Here is a 20,885-nt window from a genome sequence, read left to right on the forward strand (position 1 = left end):
AGTATCCAGAAGTGAAGAGGAGCGTGCTGCAAGTGTATAGGATAACCCCTGAATATTGTAATGAAAGGTTTTGAAGTTTGAGGAAGGATGAGAAAATGACTTTCCTGGATTACGCTTATAAGGTACTACCATGTTTTAAGAGATGGACAGAGGCTGCTAATGTGAGGGAGATAGCTTATTTAGAAGAATAGATAGTACTAGAACAGTATCTATGAGGAATTCCTGAACATATTCGAACGTACTTGAGAGAGAGAGAGAGAGAGAGAGAGAGAGAGAGAGAGAGAGAGAGAGAGAGAGAGAGAGAGAGAGAGAGAGAGAGGTGAAGAAACTTAATAAAGCCGCTTCGCTGAGTGAAGGTTATAATATTACGTCGTAAACCCTCCTCAGTCATGAAGTTTCAACTGTCGCTCTGACCAAGTGTCAAGTGTTCGCCGAACCATGGAAACCAGTTCAGTAATAACTACGTGAACAAATTCAACAGTTACAGTGGAAGTAGCACTAGTATTGTTCCTAAGCAGAATGTGATAGTACCACAGCAACAATCGTCGAACCATTGTCCTTCAAGTATCATGAAAGACTTGCAGAAGGTTAATATTATCTGTTTTAAGTTTGGCAAGAGAGGCCATATCGGTAAGGAAGGTTGGACAAAACAACCAAAAGCAGTCGCCCAAGTGATTAACAATAATTCCACGTCACACAATGCGAAGACGAAGAAACAGTCAGGAAAGGATGAAGAGGAAAATAAACCAGACAACGGTTACATGATGATCAGGACAAACCCAAACAGCGAGGATACCTTTAAACCATATATATATATATATATATATATATATATATATATATATATATATATATATATATATATATATATATATATATATATATATATACGAAGGAATGTTAAAAGCAATACATGGGAGTAAATGAACCCCAGTCAGGATATTGCGCCACACAGGTTGTAACCATAGTCTGGTGGTACGAGGAGTACACCCATTAGTGGAGCAGTCTCTCACAGGCGATTCAGTTATTTTGAAAGGAATAGGAGGTGAAGAGGCTACCACTATTTGCCGTTTGAAACTGTCCTGCAAGTTGGTGACAGGTAATTTTGATTTTGCGGTAAAGAATTCATTGGCTGTCGACAGAGTAGACATCCTGCTGGGTAATGAGGTTGGTGGGACGCCATTTGTGCCTTGTCCCATTGTAACGGAGAAACAATTGAAGTATAGTCCTACGACTGAACTCGAGAAGGACTACCCGTATTTGTTTCCTAGTTGTGTGACGACTAGAAGTATGACGAAGAAAGTGACTGCTGAAGAAGAAAAAGAAATTAAAGGAGCGATGAACTTGGAGGATTTGTTTTGCGAAGAAGGGGATTCCCTTGATGGTACGCAAGAAGAAAACTCCTGAGTAAACCCGAGCAATGAGGAACGACAGACAACTGGACAAGAAGACAAAGAAGAAATGGACTTGGACAAAATAGAAAACTCTGTGTTAGAAGTAGGACAAGTGAGTAAGAAAAGGCTGATAGGATTGTAACGGAAGGATGCAACATGAACCGAGTTATTGTACCGTGTGGTGGATGAGATGAAGACAAGGAAGACGACGGAGAAGATTATGGAACACTTTTTTTGGCTTGGCATATATAAGGACGTACGCCAGTTTTGCCGTGCATGTCACATAAATTAAACGGATGTTAAACCAAACGAGTACATTAAGAAAGCTCCCTTACACCTGATAGAAGTGTGAGGAGAACCCTTCAGCAAGGTAATGATCGATATTGTGGGACCTTTATCAAGGACAAAAAAAGGTCACGAATATGTTAACCTTGATGTGTCCAGTGACGAGATTCCCAGAAGCCATACCCGTCAGGAACATCAGTGCCAAAATATTTGCCAAGAAGTTACTAGACTATTTTACTGAGTTTGTTATTCCGGAAATTGTCCAAAGTGACTAAGGAAAGAATTTTTCTTGAAAACTGTTTAAAGACGAAATGAAACTGGTGGATGTGAAACAACAACTATCAACTGCTTATCATCCGGAGACCCAAGGTGCATTAGAAAGGTTTCATCAAACTGAAAAGTATGTTAACGAAGTTCTGCAATGAAAGGGGGAATGAATGGGACATCGGACTACCATTGATGTTATTCGAGGTACGTAATGCTTATCAAGAAAGCTTGGGATGTAGCCCGAATGCAATGGTATTTGAACGAGATAGGAGGACCGATTAAAATGTTAACAGAAAGATGGAAGGACTGAGAGAAAACGGATGGAGAAAATGTCAAGGATATGAGGAAAAGGATCGGTGAGTTAAGGAAATTTTTTTTAGAAGACGTGAAAACGAGTCAAGTACGGATAAAGAAAAGGTTTGGTAAGGAGACTTCGGACAGACAGTTTACGGTAGGACGGCAGGTTTTTGTTTACGCATCAGTAAGGAGATTCCCTCTCGCCAACGAGTTCCAAGAACCATTCCGGATTTTGGAAGAGAGCAGTGACCGAACCAACATTATCGAGATACCAAGAAAGAGGAAAAATCTGAGGAAAGCCATATTAACTTCGAAACTGATACCTAAAGCACCAGATTTCAACAAGAAATTCCTTATCCAATTGGATGCGTCGGATAATGGGATCGGGGCTGTCTTATTGCAAGGAAACGAGGAAGGAATTCTTCACCCTGTTTGTTTTATGTCGTCGAAGATGAAGAAACATCAGCGAGCCTACTCGACAGTTGAAAAGGAAATACTAGTGTTAGTCGCAGCGATGAGCAAGTTTGAGGTCAAAATGAAGAGATTACAGTGTATTCAGATCATAATCCTTTAACTTTTGTTAATAAGATGAAAAATAATAATCAAAGGTTAATTAGGTGGTCATTACGTCTGGTCTAGTGTAGAGTAAATAAGTTAATCAGGTATTTTATTATGTTTTCATATGCGCATTGAAGAGGTGAATAGCCAGCTCTTAAGATGAATTTCTCTCAAGTAGGTATAAGTTTGTTATGTAAATTATGTAAGACTTTCGTAGTTAATTTCATTGTATTTTTCATTCGTCAGTATATGTAACTTTGTTATTTTTAAGAATTAACTTTTTTTTCACGTAGTCTTATGCAATCTGTTAAGAGTGTTATATGATCCACACGAAATATGAACAAGGGCTTATGTAAATGTTGTTTTTAGATTTTTATGAGGTAATGCGTCATATTTATGAGAAAATACTCAATTCTTTTGTATGCTACGTGGTTTGGAAAGTTCTCGAAAACCCTAGTGTTAGATTTTGTCTTTTTTTTTCTTTTATTTCGAGGACAAGGTGGGCAGAGCTAGCTGAGAGAGAGAGCCGTTTCGCGTTGCGTCGGTACGCCTTCAAGAGTAATTTTTGGCAACCTTACTCCCTTAGGCCACCCCCCCCCCCTAAACTTCCAGATGTCGGTCCTAGAATCTTCTGCTAATTCAAACAAAGGTGCCCCAGGGCTGCATAGCAGCAGAGGAGAAGCCACCGTCCCGTGAAAGAGCCAAAATGCCTCCCTCACTCTCTCTCAGTACCTATAGTGTGTCCTCTCCAAAGTGAATCTGTGCCCCAAAGTATATCGTGTGTAGTAAGTTAAAACACTGTAAATTTGGCTAGTGATTTTAAATTTATTGTGTTGTGGTGAGTGTTGTCATTGTGTAAATTGTTGTAACTGGCCCTGTGGAAGTAAAATACGTTTATCAGTTACTTTATGTAAGTTCTTTAAGATTTTAAGCATTGGAGTGTAATTATTTCTTTTGTCTAAGTCTAAGGTTTTATGCAGATTTAATAAGATTTCGAGCCAAGTGATTATGCAGTATAATTTTCAGAGTTTAATCATTTCTTTTGTATTAGTCTAAGGTTTATTCAGATTTAATATTTCAAGTCAAGTGATTATATAATTTTCAGAGCATAACATTTTGTCCTAATGTAAGTTTAGTTCAGACTTAGTATTTTGAGTGATTTATTTTTTCTATGTAAATTCTTTCAAAGTGTTGTAGTTTTTATAGAATATATTAATTTTGTAAAGAGTGTATTATTTCAAACACCAGTGTTTATTTCATATTCGCTTGTATCCTGTAGATGAATCGTTGTAAGAGGTGGTTTTAAATAGTTCTTAATAATAATTACTCAGTGTTGTTTTGAGTGTACTTAAGAGACCTTTGGATATTCAGTGTTTTATATTTTGATGTCTGGGAGTTATATAACTGTCTCGGAGCTCGGGTATTAATATTTTCAAGTAACGGATTCAATGTAAAAACAAACAGCGGAGTTTGGAACTCGCTAGGTTGTATAGCTTCCAGCCATAATATATATATATTTTGGTTCCCAGACATGAGAGCATTGTATAATAGTATATATATATATTATATATATATTTATATATATATATATATATATATATATATATATATATATATATATATATATATATATATATATATATATATATATATATATATATATATATATATATATATATATATATATATATATATATGTTTGTATCTATGAGAGAGAGAGAGAGAGAGAGAGAGAGAGAGAGAGAGAGAGAGAGAGAGAGAGAGAGAGAGAGAGAGAGTTCTAACAATAATTTATTCTTATTTGGGGGGGGACTCTACTGCCAACATCATGTTCGTGCAGAAAGTTTCAACAAGGGTCATACGACTAGTTGATGAAAGACGTCTACATGAAAGAAATTATCAACTTCTCAGTGTCTCACTAGGTTTAGACATTGCTAGTCTAGTACTGACTCCCAGTCCGAACACATATACATAGGTCTGAGCATCGTCCTCCTTCTAAAGAGATTAAGTGTCGGAAATGGTATTCAACAGATTGCTTAAGATCACTGTTGGATGACGCTGAACATTGTCCTCATATATCCTCAGAGTGACTCGGTGAAAGAGACAAGTAACGCTTCAGTGCCTGCTCTTCGTGGTGAGGATTACTAGCCCGGTTTGGTTATAGGCCTTGATCGGTCCTATGCTAAATCCAGTGGAAATACCTTCCTAGCGTGCAAATCTCTCCTCTGGGAGGAGGATTTCTCAGCACCCATCCTGATCAGGGTCCTCTCCATGCTGAGACAGACAACTCAGAGATGGATTTCACCTATTTATAGGTCTTGGTGCTCAGTAGAGAATTAGACGAAATTGGAGAACCGTCTTTGAAACCCACGGAAGAAGGTTGTACCTCGATTGACCTGTGCTATGGGAATCCACAGGCTTTTCACCCCAACTTGGAACTACCTTGGTCCAGGCTCACTCAGGTGCCTTGAACAAGGTAGACATTCAGATTGCAGGACCTAGGAACTTGCTGTGTTCAATTCTATTGAACAAGGTTCTTCCTCCTGTCCTCTCCATGCATCGTAGATTTATACCCCGGAAGATGCTTCACCCACTCCTTTGACAATCGTTGTTGCATTGGCAAGCCTCCAAGGTACGTCTTGGATTGACCATTAGTTAGAGGCGGTCTCCTTTTTTATTATGTTTCACCTTCCCTTGTACAATCTGATGATAACATTTACATGCCTTATTGTCTCTGGGAGCTAAAGCAGTCACCTTTTTTAGCGATCCAGTCGGCCAACCAGTGGGTGAACATGATTCTCAAGTGGAGAGAGGCTGTTTTTCTGGCTGTGTGGGATGAAAGGTCACCCTTTTGTTGTGGTATTTGTCAGTGTTGGATGAGTCATTCTTGTTCCCGCAACAGGACATTAAGGCAATAGAAGAGTGAGGGAGGAAGGAGAGTCAGGATTCCCTCATACAATGTGCTGAGGCTTTTATGGGATGAGGTATGCCAAGACTGCTATGCCCAGGACTACTACTACTGCCACAAGACCGGAAGTAAAGAAGCAAACGACCACGTGATTGTTCAAGACCAATCCAGCCCCTTCTTTTTCAAAGAACGATTTGAAGAATCCTTCACCCTTTCAGTGTCTTTCTGGCCAAGCCAAGCAATGAAGTATGGGAAGTAAAGAGGAGAGGGATGCTGAGTATGGCAATGCCCTCCTCCAGTTATCACGAGTTGGGGTTGCCTGTCAAGTAATTTGGCAACCTTTCTTCAGCTCTCTCCCTCAACTTTCTTGTCTCGATGACATTTCATATGTTTCCTCCAGGATCGCCGAAATCTCTGGTGCTTGTGGTCTAGGCCCCCTCCTATAGCTCTGCATTTTGCAGCTGTGGAGGGTTTTCAGAGTCTAAATGATGAGCTGGGCAATGGTGGTGGGGTGATTATTCCCCCTGGCAGATTCAACCATACCACTAAGGCCAGTTCTGAGACACCAGACTAAGACTGGACCTCTATATAAGCCTTCTCTTTTATTTCAGTTTTCTTGCTCCATATGAATTTTGTTGAAGACCATTATTAGAACATTGACCAGTTTTTGCATATTCTTCAAATTTAGACGCCATCACCCTCTAGCAGACCCCATTAAGTGCGGACTTAGTCTCTTAAAAGTCGGGCTCCAGTGATTCAGTTTTCAGCCATCCCATATTTGCGGATAATGGGGGATGCCTTGCATTGGAGCCGTCGGTGGGAGGGGTAACTGCACATATTGACCAGTGCACAGCCATCTAAAGAGAGGCAGCCCCTCTCTAATAGAGGACTGGTCCCTGCTGAAACCTCTTCTTATGTTAAACCACATGTGATAGGAGGACTGGCATCCTCTGATAAGAGGTGGATAACCGGCTTGCTCCTTCTTTGGAAACCAACCCTCTGGTGACGACCTGAAAAATACAAACTTGGACCTCAGTACAAACTACTCCAACTCAGGCTCCAATATTGTAACGTTAGAACCTTAGTTATGTTATGTAAAGAACGATTATAAGAAAACATTAAGAGTAGAAGAGAGAGAGTAAGAAATGACAACAGGACAGAAAAATATAGAAAAGCAGAAGTATTAGCTGGTCACTATGAAGTAGTGAATTATAAATTTATTTTTTTTATTTTGGCATTAGAAAATGGAAGACATGAGCATGAGAATGTTTTTAAAGCTAACAGGGCAATAGTGAATATACTATGTGGATGGTAGCCAAAAATTCTTCCCCAGGAAAATGGAAGGTTTTTGATCGAGAGACACTCCCCAATATAAAGCAAAAGATTAAAAGCACTTTCAACATTGGATGGTCAATAGTGTCAAATGCGTTTTGCACCCCATTTTCAACCGGAATAGGGGTGTAATATATGCTCCAGAATTGCTAGACTTAGAGGAAAAAGAAATTGAAGATGAACTGAATTGAAAAGTCAAGGAGTAGTAAAAGTAGTTGGAACCAGAGGGTTGGAGAACAACGCATTCCTCTTGCTACTTTGATTGTAACATTTAATCAATGTAGACTATCAAATGTTATTAAAGCTGGTTGGCTATTTTTGAAGGTGAAACCATCCATCCTTTCACCATGGCGATGTTATCACTGCCGAATATGTCGCCATTTAAGCCAGAAGTGCAAGGAAAAACTAAATAATAAGCCAGCTGTTTGTGCCAACTGAGGGAAAAATAGTCATGGAGTATGTACAGAAAATCCAAGTTGTACACATTATGGGAAGCACACCCAGCTACATCTAAAAGCTGTGTTAAGTTTATTTTTGAAAAAAAAAATTCAAACTATTAGGACCATGGAAAGAGTTACTTTTAAAGAGTCTCGTAAAAGAACTCTTGAAAAATAGAAAAGGCTAGGGCAACCCTTTTCACTGGTTTTAAAGAAAAACTTGCCAAAGCGCACTGATGAAAATAGTATGCTTACTTCCAACATAAAGAAACATATGAAAGTAGTTGAAAAACTACCATTCTAAACAATAGTACAAACCTCTTTCAGGCTGTGGCTTGCCTGATCTGATGGAGGTTCCACTTAAAATCAATTTACCCGGTGGACCTATAGTGGGGAAGGTACAAAAACCTGGTAGCTCACGGCCTTTTAATAAGAAAAAAGAGAGAGAGAGACCTCCATCTCTCTCGCCCCCTTCCATAAGAAACATCAAAGTCATGACTTCAAATAAATATGATGTCTTGTCTGCTGATGTTTTTGATCAACTGGAAGAAAACTTAAATAATCAGAAATTCAAGGTTAGGTCCACCATCCACCGTAACTATTAGATCAATAGGACACAAAGAAAAAGACAAACAAATCCCAATGTATCAAGATCCTCTCTAGAAGTACCACCGGAAATTAGTGTTAGATCAAAGATTGCCAGTGGGAAGACTTCATAAAAGGTGTCTTCCAAAAAAATATACCATAGTTTTTTTTTCTCCATTCCGCAATGGAATTGTCAGGGTTTAAGGGCCAAATATGGAGAACTTAAGCTCCTCTTACATGAGCATGCCCTTGTAATTATATGTCTACATGAGAGCAAGCTCGATGCTAATACTCCTTGTCCTCGAGAGTATGTTAGCTATAGGACACCATATGATCAACGAGCAGGGAGCCATAAGAGAAGTCTTATATACGTTCACTGAGATGTTCTCCATGTATCTTTGTCTATCTGTACCCCTCGGCAGGCAGTGGTTGTACAGATAGATACAGGGAGAAAATCCACAATCTGCTCTCTTTACTTGCCTCGAAATGATAACATCTCGTATGATAATTTATTGGAGGTGATTCAACAACTCCCACAATCTTTTCTCTTACTGGGAGATTTTAATAGTAGACATCCTTTATGGGGCGATGTTTTGGCAAATGCAAAGGGTAATATATCATTAATTATTGAGAATGAAGATATAGAACTCCTTAATACAGGAGAGCCCACACACTTTCATGTTCAGACAGGTATCTTGTCATACATTGACCTATCAATTGCAAGCTCTAACTGCCTTCAGATTTTGATTGGAAAACATTAGATGATTGGTATACTAGTGATCATGCACCAATCATTATAAACACCGACAACGGTCCACCTTTACAGAGATCACCACAATGGAATCTTGACACGCGGACTGGGAGAGATTTCGTGAGCTAAGCGAAATTGAAGGGGATGCAGAACAGTTTGAAAGTGTTGATGATGCCATAGACTTACTGAATGGAACTCTTCATACAGCAGGAGTCAGTTCATTTCCTAAAACATGGTTATTAAAACGACGACCAGTCCCATAGTGGTCTTCAGAACTAACTGCCCTGCAAAGAGCCTCAAGAAGGTCTTTTAACTCAATTGTGCAGACGCCATACTTAGAAGAATTTCATCATATACAAGAAATATAGAGCACAGTTCCGTCGTACCATGAAAGAAGCTAGGTGCCAGTCTTGCTTGCTTGTTTTTGTTTCCTCCATTACCAGTAGAACACCACCATCTGTGTGGAGGAAAGTAAAAAAGATAGCTGACAAATTCACCCCAAACCCACCTCCAATGTTAAAGGTAAATGATCAGGATGTGATTGGAACAATTAGGTTAGCAATGCCCTGGCTGATCATTTCTCAAATGTATCATGTAAGTATGAAGCAGCTCCTGGTAACCAGTATAGGAGCATTGAAGTAAAGAAAATTTTAAATTTTGCAACAGGAAGGGAAGAGTCATACAATTCTCCTTTTACTGAAAGAGAATTTGATTCCACACTTGCTACTTGTAATGATACAGCCCCTGGACCGGATGGAATTCCATATGAAATGATTAAACATGTACCTGTAATACCAAGTTATTTATTTTTAGCATTATTAGCAGAGTATTGCATGATTGTAGTTTTCCAAGTGTTTGGGAACTAGCCATTATTTTAGCCTCTTTAAAACTCGGTAAGGATAAGTTTTTAGCAGCAAACTATCGATCAATTGCATTGACATCTTGCTTATGTAAGATTATGGAGAAGATGATCAATGCAAGACTGTGGTACCTGGAAAAGAAGGGTATTTTATTACCTATCCAGTTTGGATTTAGAAAAATGCACTCAACGACTGATGTGTTGATACGGCTTGAGTCCTTTATTTGTGAAACCTCTGCTTCCAAACAGCATCATGTAACATTTTTTTTTTTTTTTACCTTGAAAAGGCATAGGATACTGCATGGAGATATGGTATACTTGAAATCATTCATAATTTGGGATTAGGAGGAGAGCTACCATTGTTCGTTCAATCATTTATTTCACATAGATTTTTTCACGTGAGAGTGGGGGAAAATCAGAGAGAAAATGTCAGGAAGGAGGGGTTCCCCAAGGTAGTGTGCTAAGTGTAACCCTATTTGTAATAGCCATCAATGGGATATCCTCTGTCGTTCCCCAAGATATTCTCCCAACACTGTTTGTAGATGATCTCTCCATATCATTAGGTGAAGCTGGAATCTCAATGGTTGAAAGAAAACTACAGTACAACTAGCAATTGACAAAATTTTCGACAAGCAAAACTACTGTTGTCCATTTCTGTCTTATTCGGGGAGTACATCCAGACCCTGATATGTACATCTAAGGTCAACGGATCCCATGTGCAAGTGAAGCCAGCTTTTTAGGCTTGATATTTGATTGTAGGTTGACATGGGCTCCTCACTTAAAATCATTAGAAGTAAAATTTCTTGATGCTTTGAAGCTTTTAAAAGTATAGTCCCATACATTATGGGGGGCAGACCGCAAAACTATTTTAGAGTTTTACAAGGCTTTTATTTTTTGAAAAATTAGTTATGGATTTGAAATATACTCCTCAGCCACCCCAAGCTGATTAAAGATTTTAGATTCTATACACCATACTGGTATCAGATTGGCAACAGTAGCATTTAGAACTTCGCCTATTCCAATATTCCAAGCCTCCTTGTTGATGCTGGAAAATTACCGTTAGACATTTAGTGAAAATTTTCTATTATTCGGTATTGGTTTAGGTTGCAAAGACTTCCTAATTCTTTAGTCTGTCAAGACTGCAAGCCTTGTAAGGCAATCAACATACTTTGAGTTGCACTGAAAATCCCCTCAACATTATGGTTTATGGGTCAAACAATCGACAGACAGTCTCGATATAGTTAGAACTAAGGAGCTTCAATTTAAGGTATCATCAACGCCTCCATGGAAATTACCAAAGGTATCTTTTTGTAAATATTTCATTGGAGTTGAAAAGAATATGTCTGACTTAGAAGCCAGGTCTCTTTATGGAATATGTTGCAGAACATAAGGAATCAACTTTTATATATACTGATGGCTCCATTTCCGATGCTTGTGTTGGATTTGGAGTATATAGTAATGATTTTTATTGTAGAGGTGCACTTACTTTAACAGCTTCCATATGCATGGCCGAACTATACAGCATACTAACAGCTGTTGAAAAAATAGCGTTTAGTGATGCAAGGAGTGTCCTTCAAGCTCTAGAAGTGTTTAATTCAAGTAATTTTTAGTTATAAAGATTTTAGAATGGCTTTTTAATATTGGATTTAGAGGTATAACAGTTCAATTTTGCTCGGTTCCATCACACGTAGGTGTGTCTGAAAACGAGAAGTCATATTTACTAGTAAAGAATGCTGCAGCTGAATTGCGTCCAAGAAGGTATCCCATTCTTTGTGATGAATTTTCACCCAACATTAAGAATTTGATTTCTAATAATTTGCAACAGCATTGGGATAGTTTAGTTGAAAATAAAATGCGAGGAATAATGAATGTTATATCCCCCTGGAAGTAAAACATGATGCCCCGAAAGTGGGAGACTACTCTTTGTCGTCTCCGCATTGGACTCACTTGGTTGACACATGAATATCTGCTTACTGACCAATACCAGCCATATTGCGACAACTGTTTAGTACTCTTGACACAAGACATTTGTTGACCGAATGGCCCACTTATAGTTGTGAAAGAGATAGATATCTGTTCGAGGTTCGAGGTGAAGATGACAGGTTCATCCATGCCAAGATTCTTGGACATGATGTGTTCTACCATGCTAGTGGTATTTTTAGCTTTACTTCAGTAGCAAATCTGAAAGCTATTTAATTTTTGAAATGACATCTTTGCTTTTATAGTTTTAATTGAATATTCTTTTATTCTTTATTTATAATAAATGATATTGGCGTCAATGATCTATGACGTCAGAATGCCAGAAAACCCCAAATCAATCAATCAATTAATCAGTTGTGGCGGAGGTTTTGGAGATGTTAGACAAAACTCTTTAGAAGTTGTTTGATATGAGTTAATTGTCTTCTACAGTCTAATGTTCCTAGTGGAGAAGTCGACAGGAAGTTTGGGACTGGTTATCAACCTCTCTCTGTTCAACTTAATGGTTCTACAAGATGCAGACAGCAAACTCAGTTCGTACAGCCATCAGGAGAGAGAACTTCTTACTTTCTATTGAGCTATATGACTCGTATTTTCAGATACCCATCCATCAATCCAACAGGAATTTCTTCCGCTTATTGCTTGGCAGAGTGATGCATCAGTTCTATGTCCTGTACTTTGGACCATCCACAGCTCCACATGTGCTCACTCAAGTGTTCATGCTAGTCTCTGTTTTGTTCCATTCGAACAGAATTTATCTTCTAAGGGGTCTTGACTAATCCTGTTGTCTTCAAGAAGACGGTTGTTCCAGGAATGAGACAGACTCCTAGTCTTTGTGGGGATCATTGTCATTTGGAAGGAGTTCTATCTAGATCCTAAGAAGAAGAAGAGACGATCGTAGTAACTGGGAATATTGATAGACACGGCAGCAGTGAAAGTGTTTCTGATAGACGATCTTATAAACAGACTAAGGGAGAATGCACTACCCTTTCTTTCAGATCAGCATTCATTGATACGTCAGTAGCAATGTCTTCTAGGACATCTTTTGTTGTTTCAGAAACTTGTTTTCCTATGGGTTCTAACACCAGAGACCACTAGAGTGGTGTCTGAAGTATCACTGGTCAGCTGTCACTGATCCTCCTCATTTCTTGTTTCGGATGAATGTGGCAGTAAGGGAGGATCTAAGGTGGTGTTTGAACTCCAGTTACAGTTCAGGCAACAGCGAAGGAGGATAGCATTCCAACTTCCCTAGAGCAAAGTGGAAGTTTATACTTTTCCACCTTTCTGCCTGAGTCATTGGGTCATCAACAGAATGTTGGAGACTTTAAATGCCAGGATAACTCTGGTGGCTCATAAGTGGCCACAAGTCGAATGCTCCACCTATCTGCTGATGCTGCTTAGAGAGGTACTGAGAGAACTTCCCCGGTGGCCCAACCACCTCTGTCAGCCTCACCTTCAGAGATTCCACAAATCTGTGGCATCCCACTCACTTCACGCATGGCATCTCATCTGACCGAAAGGCTTTTTGCAAGGCAGTGCGAGGGAGATGTCTGGATATTTGCACAGATCCTCTACCACAGCACTCTACCAGGGGAAGTGGCCCATCTGTGATTGGTGTTATAAACAGGATATTTCTCTGGGGGGATCCTCTCTGTAACTAATTACTGATTTCCTTTTTTTTTTTTTGCCGAGAGAAGTAGCTCTTAATTGCCACAATAAAGGGCTATTGCTCATCGCTGAGCTCGGATCTCAGACTAAAGTGCTTTTGGCATTTCCACGTTGGGGGAACTTCCATGCTTATGAGGAGCTTTCAACAGTCTCGTCTTCCTAAGGAACTTTGACCTCCAGAATAGAACATCAAGAAGGTCCTGAGATCTCTTAAGAGAGCCCCTTAAGGAGGCGTTATATTGTGATCTTACTCTGAAGACTCTATTTCTGCTTGCCCTGGCCTCAGCGAAGAGGGTGACTGAATTACACAGCATGGAAGGAAGGTGGTCTCCTTTTCATTTGTTCCATAGTCTATTGCAAAAACAAAGAACTCAGCGATGCAGGTTCCAGGTTCGAGACTTTCTTCATCTCCTCCCTTAAAGAATTGGCTGGTGATTGAGGTGATCTACTTCTTTGTTCTGTGAGGGCATTCTGATGCTAACTCAAAAGAACAATGCTTCATATTGAAGCATCAGGTACTATCCCTCAGGCCTGGGAAGGTGAAGAAACCAATCTCCTGGAATACTATTTCCCTCTGGCTTTGGGAAAACTTTAGGCCTTCTGTAGGACAGGTAGTAGCCGCTCAACTGGTGGTGTAGCCAGCCTAGCTCCCTTTAAGGAAGAGTAGCATCTCGTCTTGATAGCAGTTGCGATGTAAGTCTAGAATGAAAAGTAAAAAATTTTTCCTTTCTGCTTCCCCTCTCTTGGGATGCAGCAGTAGTGCTGTTATGTTGCTGAACTGAACCAGATGCAAAGAGCAGGTAAGTTATGCACCTGTGTAACTTATCTTTACAATTTGGTATTTGAAGTATTTTCTCCATCCTCGGAGCAAAGTGGACTATCGACTTGTTGTGTACACATTCATGAACTATGTAATGCCTATACACTGGACAACATATCACATACTTGTAGGATATAGATTCTTCATCGACTTACCATTTATGGTATTGGCCCACCCTGATGCCTGTTGCATCCTTATGCACAGGAAGTTAGGGGGTTAACAGGAGTCATGACTTTCATTCCTTAGGACCAAAGGTCGTTGGCATTCCCCAGGTCAGTTAACCAAGCCTGTATTTGTTATAGAAACTTCCTCTCTCTTAAGTGATTTTTATTTTTCCTAACTAAACAAATCTGAGGAGGTTGCTCTACCTGTCAGGTGAGCATGGTTTCCTCTCCACCTGGTAACCAAGAATATTTACATTGATAAAAGCCTAATGGTCATTTCAGCTTTGCTGACATCATACTTCTATTAAAGGTCTCAAGTTTCCTTAGTTATGAAAAATACAAATTACTGGAGTATCATTTAATTTTGCTGGCATGATAGTTCGCTCAAACTTCGAAAATTCTATGTTAGCACAGTCATAAATTTGTGGATTTTCAATTTCAGCCATAGTATTATCCCCCCAACCAAATCGTTAAAAAGAATGGTTGCATAATCATACGCTGTTACGTATATGTTAATTAAAGTGTCAGTTTTGTAGTAAGAAACTGACATGTGCCCTGTTATAATAAAGTGGTTGAACTCATGCTGAAATTCAACTAAAAAAAACAGGACTGTAATAATAATGTCATACACATGCTGAAAGGATTCGTCACAAATGTGCATACTAGTATTTATTAGTACATGTAAACATATTAAAAGAAATGATTCAAAATTAGTATATAAAAACATTATTATGAGTGAGTGCCAGTAAAGTTAACTATTTAGTTTAAGCATAAGTGGGCGTCAAAATAATATGGCCATTTACGGATGTTACTTTTATAATGGCGTGGACTTAAATTCGTGCAAAATAAGCAAAAATTTGTCCTGCGTGAACAAAACTTATTTCACAGTACTTGATAATTTGTGATATTTTATGACAAGTTTAGTATTTTACATCTTTGGTGGAACAGTCCTTTTTATAGTGTGAGTCCTCCCAGACACACCAGTGGCAATTCTGTGAACTGCTTGATGTGTGACTACTTCCAGGTTGTTTCTGTTTCAAAGGCTCTTGTGCCTTGTCATTCCTACTGACTGGTTTCTTACTACTAGTATCCTTGTGTTTTGAATTAGGGTCTTATTTTCCTGTGATCTCCTGCTTGTACATTCAAGACTTTTCAGCAGCTTGAACTACTCTTTATAAATCCTGAAAGTGTTGTTCATGCAGTAGGTGTTCTCTTCCGGCTTCATTTGAAGTGTCAATAACTATTCTGTCTCTGATAAGAGAAGTCCTGAGGTCCTGAAACTCACTTGAATTGGCTGGTTGCCTGAAGTTCTTGTTCATCAACATGTTCACTACTTTTCTAATTAGCAGAGATGAAAAGAAACCTCTGGTCAAGGATGTCGAATTGAGGTACAAAGTGTATTCGTAATTCTTCTATAATCCAAGTTGGTTTCTTCTTGTCTTCAGAGGTCAAGGTTGGGAGGAAATTTATTACTTTCTTACATTCAGCTCCCATTACTTTACATAATAGCAACAATTCCCATCCCTTCACCATCTTTCTCCCCTTCCTTATTTCTCATTTTAGCTCTTTTATTCAAACCATAACATATCAGTTTAAAAAATTTAACATACTTTTATAAAAAATTTTGTTGATTGTTTTATTTTCAATTGCTTAACCTGCTGCAAAAGTCAGATCTTGAATTATATATCTTGTAGAAATGTGTTTAGATCTTGAAGGAATTAACTAAAGCACGGGAAATTTTCTCGAAATATTTACATGTATCAGTGATCTTGAAATATTTGGTTTTTATTAAAACATCGGCAATATATCAAGGCTGAATGAACAGTTAAAAACGGACGATATAACTTACGATAATAAGCATAATTCAACTTTATATTCCCAAAGAACTATGCTTCCCCTGAGTCCTGAGAAGTTTTTTGTCGTTGATTTGATTATAAAATCAACAAAAAGCTGCTGCCATGTAGGATGGTCCTGTAAACAAACACAGTTGCTGCTCTAAATCATCTATTATAATGTTACCAAATATTATTGACTGAGGTGGATGGTAGTTAATAGATGAAAGACAGATTAGCTGTTTGACGATAACATAACTTCAAAATAAAGACATAATGAAACATATAATGTGAGGCTAAGCTTTCAATGTGGTGGAACAGCAACAGAATGGAATAAATATATTTGATGGATTTATTTTAGATGGGAAGCTGGATATTTTGGGTCTTGCTAGACAAACAAGAAATGGGAGGAAGGTCAAACTGTCATTGTATCTGGGGTAGAGAGGGGAAAGGTGCGGCACTTGGAAGTGTCTAAAAGACTCTGAGGAGAACAAAGGAGAGATCACTAATGCGTTGGTCCTTCGTGAGGATTGTATAGGCAATTGTGTTTATTATGAGGGAAGGGGGAAAGAAAGAATTCGTGACAGTGGGTGTACTAGGTTTAGAAATGAACTTAAAAGAGTGAAAGGGAAAGAGAATCTATTAAGAATAATTTGCTTCAGTGTCTGGCTGGGTTTGGAGAAAATAAAATGGTGGCTGTGCTAGGTGATTTGAAAGTAAAGGTAGTTTGGGGGATGGAAAGGGATAGAGATACAATGGTAAGTTAGTATTCTAGACAGGGACATATAAGGACCACATAAAGCTTTAATCACTAAAATGAAGAATAAATGGTTTGATAAGAACACTGGGACGACGACAGTCAAATGACCTTTTCTTGACATTTCCGTTATTCCGTATGCCCAAGATACCAACTTTTAAAAGTAGCAATCTATGATTCCATTAAGTCATTCATCTTTATGAAGTTGCTATTGATACCAGAATATTTGTTGCCATGTAGTCTATGCAAAGTAGGGGTTTCCAGAAAAAGTTTTGCAATATGATTACCTGGAATCTAATGTTCACTCAATACACAAAGCTTTAAGGTCAGATCAGGTTGGGTTAGTGTGTTCAAGATACAAAATCATTCAGCTATATTCTTTGCAGTCATCTTTCACACCACTGACTCTTGTGTTTAAATTCTGTACTTTGAAGTCTACATCATATAGGTCTGACCTTGTCTGACCTCCAAGTGCTTCGTATCAAGAAAGGTCAATAATTTTTGTATTCTTTCCAGGTGTCCAATGCCCTTGAGTGTGACATCTGCTTTAATGTCTTTTCTGATGATAATTGCCCAAGGATTCTCACTTGTTCCCACACGTTTTGTGGCCCTTGCATCGATGGAATCATCGCAACCCAAAAGCAAACATGTCCTACCTGCAGGGAGGAATTCAGAGCTAATTCAGCTGGAGACCTGGTGATTAACAGAAGTCTTCTTGATGTCGCAAAGCAATTTTCAACCTTAAGTGTTGAACCCAAGAAGAAATTTATCAAGGAATCAGTCCAGGAAACAAAAACTCGTGTCTTGGGGAAGCTTAAAGTCCTTAATGAGATGAAAGGCGTTTTTACTGCCAGTGAAAGCCTCAGCGAGACGAAGGATGGCCTCCTGGACACCAAGAAGGAAATTGGAAGATTTAAAGAAATATTGAGAGATACTGAACTCTCCATTGAGCTGATTCTGGGAAAGATCGATGAATCTGGAGATCAACTTGAAGCAGTGACTGACTTCGCTTCAACGGAACTTTTCTATGATGCTGAGGAAAAGGTCAAGGAAATTAAAGAAATCCTTCAGAAGAACCAAAGAGAAAGAGATGACATTACAAAGGTGAGCTCTCTCTCTCTCTCTCTCTCTCTCTCTCTCTCTCTCTCTCTCTCTCTCTCTCTCTCTCTCTCTAGTTTAATGGATTATCATAGGAATAATCTCTTCTCATCTTATATATGAAGTTTCCTCGAAGATTTAAAAACCAAAACACAAAAATAGAGATATACTGCATTTCATTGGGTCATTTTTAAATTCATTAATTATTAAAGCTTAAATGATTTTAATGCTATTTTTCATAAGCTTTTCTTGGATTTGTCCTCACAGGAAATTGTGAAGATTAAAGGGTTGTTAGGACATTTTGCCGAAGAAATGCACAAGTTTGCAAGATTTGCTGTAAAGAGGATCGAAGGAAAGCAGATGGTGGCTGTGGTCGGGGTCAAGCCTACAAAGCAAATTTGTTGGAGTTATTATGAAAGAAGAATCCTACCAAAGGGTTTTTCCAGAAATGTACGTTGATTCCGATAAGAAAATAAGTAAGAATCCTTTGTCTCTTAAACCTTCAGAAGCCTTTGGCCATACTCACCATTAACTTTGAATAATTTCGTGATTGGTGTATTTGCTTGTTGGTTTGTTCCCTATTTTTGTTTTCTATTTTTGTTATTCAGAACTGTTATTCATCTAGGGTTAGGATATTCAAAACCTGTAGTCTGTAATAGGGTCCAGAAAAACACTTCATAATATTCCCTGAATGAAATGATGGAGTAAAACTATTATTTATTTATTATTGTTAAGGCAATTTTATTTTATCTTTTATTGATATATATATATATATATATATATATATATATATATATATATATATATATATATATACATGTATATATATATATATATATATATATATATATATATAATATATATATATATATATATATATATATATATATATATATATATATATATATATATACATATACATGTATATAGATAGATAGTATCTGTCTGTCTCTCTATAGATAAAATGTGAATATTCAATCAAATGAGCATCCATTCTCCCATTATGACCTAATACACATTTTTTGTCTTCCCACTTGACAGCACGAGGCCCTGATGAATTCTTCCCCAAGGGCATTCCTGGATCTGGCCATTAAAGGGACCTTTTTAGCAAGGATAGAAATCAAGGTGAAGAACGACAGTAATCTGGCCCTCAACTTCCTCCATGTGTGTACAGGATATGTGGGGAACACTTTTATCAACTCTCCGCTCTCAGCTGTGGTATTGAAGGGTGAAGCTGGTGAATATGTTTTTTTGAACAAATATGAAACACCAGTAAAGAAAGTTTCTGGGAATAAGGAGAGACCAGGGGAGATCTACAGAGGTACGCCACATAAAGCGGGAGAAGTGAGAGGATACTTATCAGATGGAAGTGATTCAAAGTTCTATATTGTCACCAGAGATAGTCCCAATGGTTTTGGTGACAATTGCCTTGGGATAGTGGAGGAAGGACTCGTTGCCCTGAAAAATGCTATCTTGTCGTATCCAAACATTACAGATATCCGGATTGTCGACAGCGGCGTCTTGCTGTCTCTGTAACTTTTCCAAAGATGAAACCTGGGTATCTGGCTCGTTCTTGTCTCACTGATATAAGATATTATTAGGCCTATGATAAGATCATCAGTCAGAATTTCCTCTTCCTAACCCTAAGGGAATTTAAAACTTGTAGTCTCTGGGTTGAAGAATCTAACGAGATGCCAGTCATTTCAAGAATTGTTTTTTAAGCTCTTTAAATGTACAAATAAAGAAGTTCAATTATATCTCTAAATCTTTATTTTTTTCCTTCTTACCACAATTATCCCTGCTCAGAGAGCTGAGTTCAAGATGGTAGAAGTTGAAATGTAGTTAAAAGTGTCTTCACACTAGAATAGCCATTCTCTTCTAGCTGGTGCTCCTCAATCTTCTTAGTACCAATAATAACCGCAGTTAGCTTCTATTTATTATACATAAACTCTGTTATCTTCACCTTTAAGTGGTCCTAATAATTTGTAAGTTTATATCTTATAGTACAAGTACATTCAGATTCTCATAATCATTTGTTTGGGCGCACAAACAATTATGCATTGTTGACAAATTTCCTTTGTAATTATTAGTTGGAATATGACTTGAGAATGAGACAAAATAAGTCTGCTGAAATAAAATCAATGTTTCAGCTCGTTCACTCGAGTTTCAATTCACCACCTGACTATTTTTATTAATATTAATATTCTTATGATGATTTTGCCTTTTTTTTTTTTCTATATTCCACGACACCGATTTTCTCATTCCTGTCCTTTTTCTCTTGACTTTATATCCTATGTGATATGAATCTCCCTAGGAATGTTTCTTCTAATTCACTGGAATCATGTCTCACTAACAAAAAGCTCAAGGAATAACAATTCTCCCCTTTCTTTCATCTCTTAGATTTACTTGATCCTATTGGTTGATCCTGTTGGTGCGGGATCACAATTGCCCCAACTTTTCCAAGCAGTGGGAGACACGCATGGAAACAAACAAAGTCCCTGGATTTCAAATAAAATACTTGAAACTAATTTATGTTTTTCTTCTGTACAAATGAGTCGTTTCAATAGGAGCTAACTGCCACTGAGTCGTTAACAACATAGTTGATGATAGGTAGCATGGGAGGACTAGTCCCACTCACCTGTCTGTCCAAAAGCTCATTTTTACCTTTAAACTAGTGACTGGATTTAGGAATTTGGGCTCTATAAACTTGGTGCCTGGGCCTGTGACAGTTTTTTTTTGTGGGGGAAGTGTAACTTGAAGGACTCTGCTTTGTGTATATATGACAAATGTAAATTACTTTTAAATGCTATATCTGTTCCAATGCAAATACAAAACCTTTCATCCCTTGAAATAGGAGACTTGTCATCCTTCCTGGAAGGTGACTCCAGCAACCACC

The 20,885-nt window shown here is 38.2% G+C and overlaps 1 protein-coding gene across 1 annotated transcript in view; it reads left to right on the plus strand.

Annotated features, from left to right (window-relative positions):
- Positions 1-19,760, plus strand: part of LOC137615260 (uncharacterized) — a 170,729-nt gene extending 150,969 nt beyond the window's left edge. Inside the window, exons 2-4 of the mRNA XM_068344985.1 lie at positions 17,408-17,995; positions 18,257-18,439; positions 19,031-19,760. Coding sequence (XP_068201086.1) covers positions 17,408-17,995; positions 18,257-18,439; positions 19,031-19,525 — 1,266 coding nt within the window. The 3' untranslated portion in view covers positions 19,526-19,760. The remainder of the gene's footprint in view (positions 1-17,407; positions 17,996-18,256; positions 18,440-19,030) is intronic.
- Positions 19,761-20,885: the final 1,125 nt, after the last annotated feature.

Source organism: Palaemon carinicauda, chromosome 21 (genome assembly GCF_036898095.1).
Source record: "Palaemon carinicauda isolate YSFRI2023 chromosome 21, ASM3689809v2, whole genome shotgun sequence".
Taxonomy (NCBI): Eukaryota; Metazoa; Arthropoda; class Malacostraca; order Decapoda; family Palaemonidae; genus Palaemon; species Palaemon carinicauda.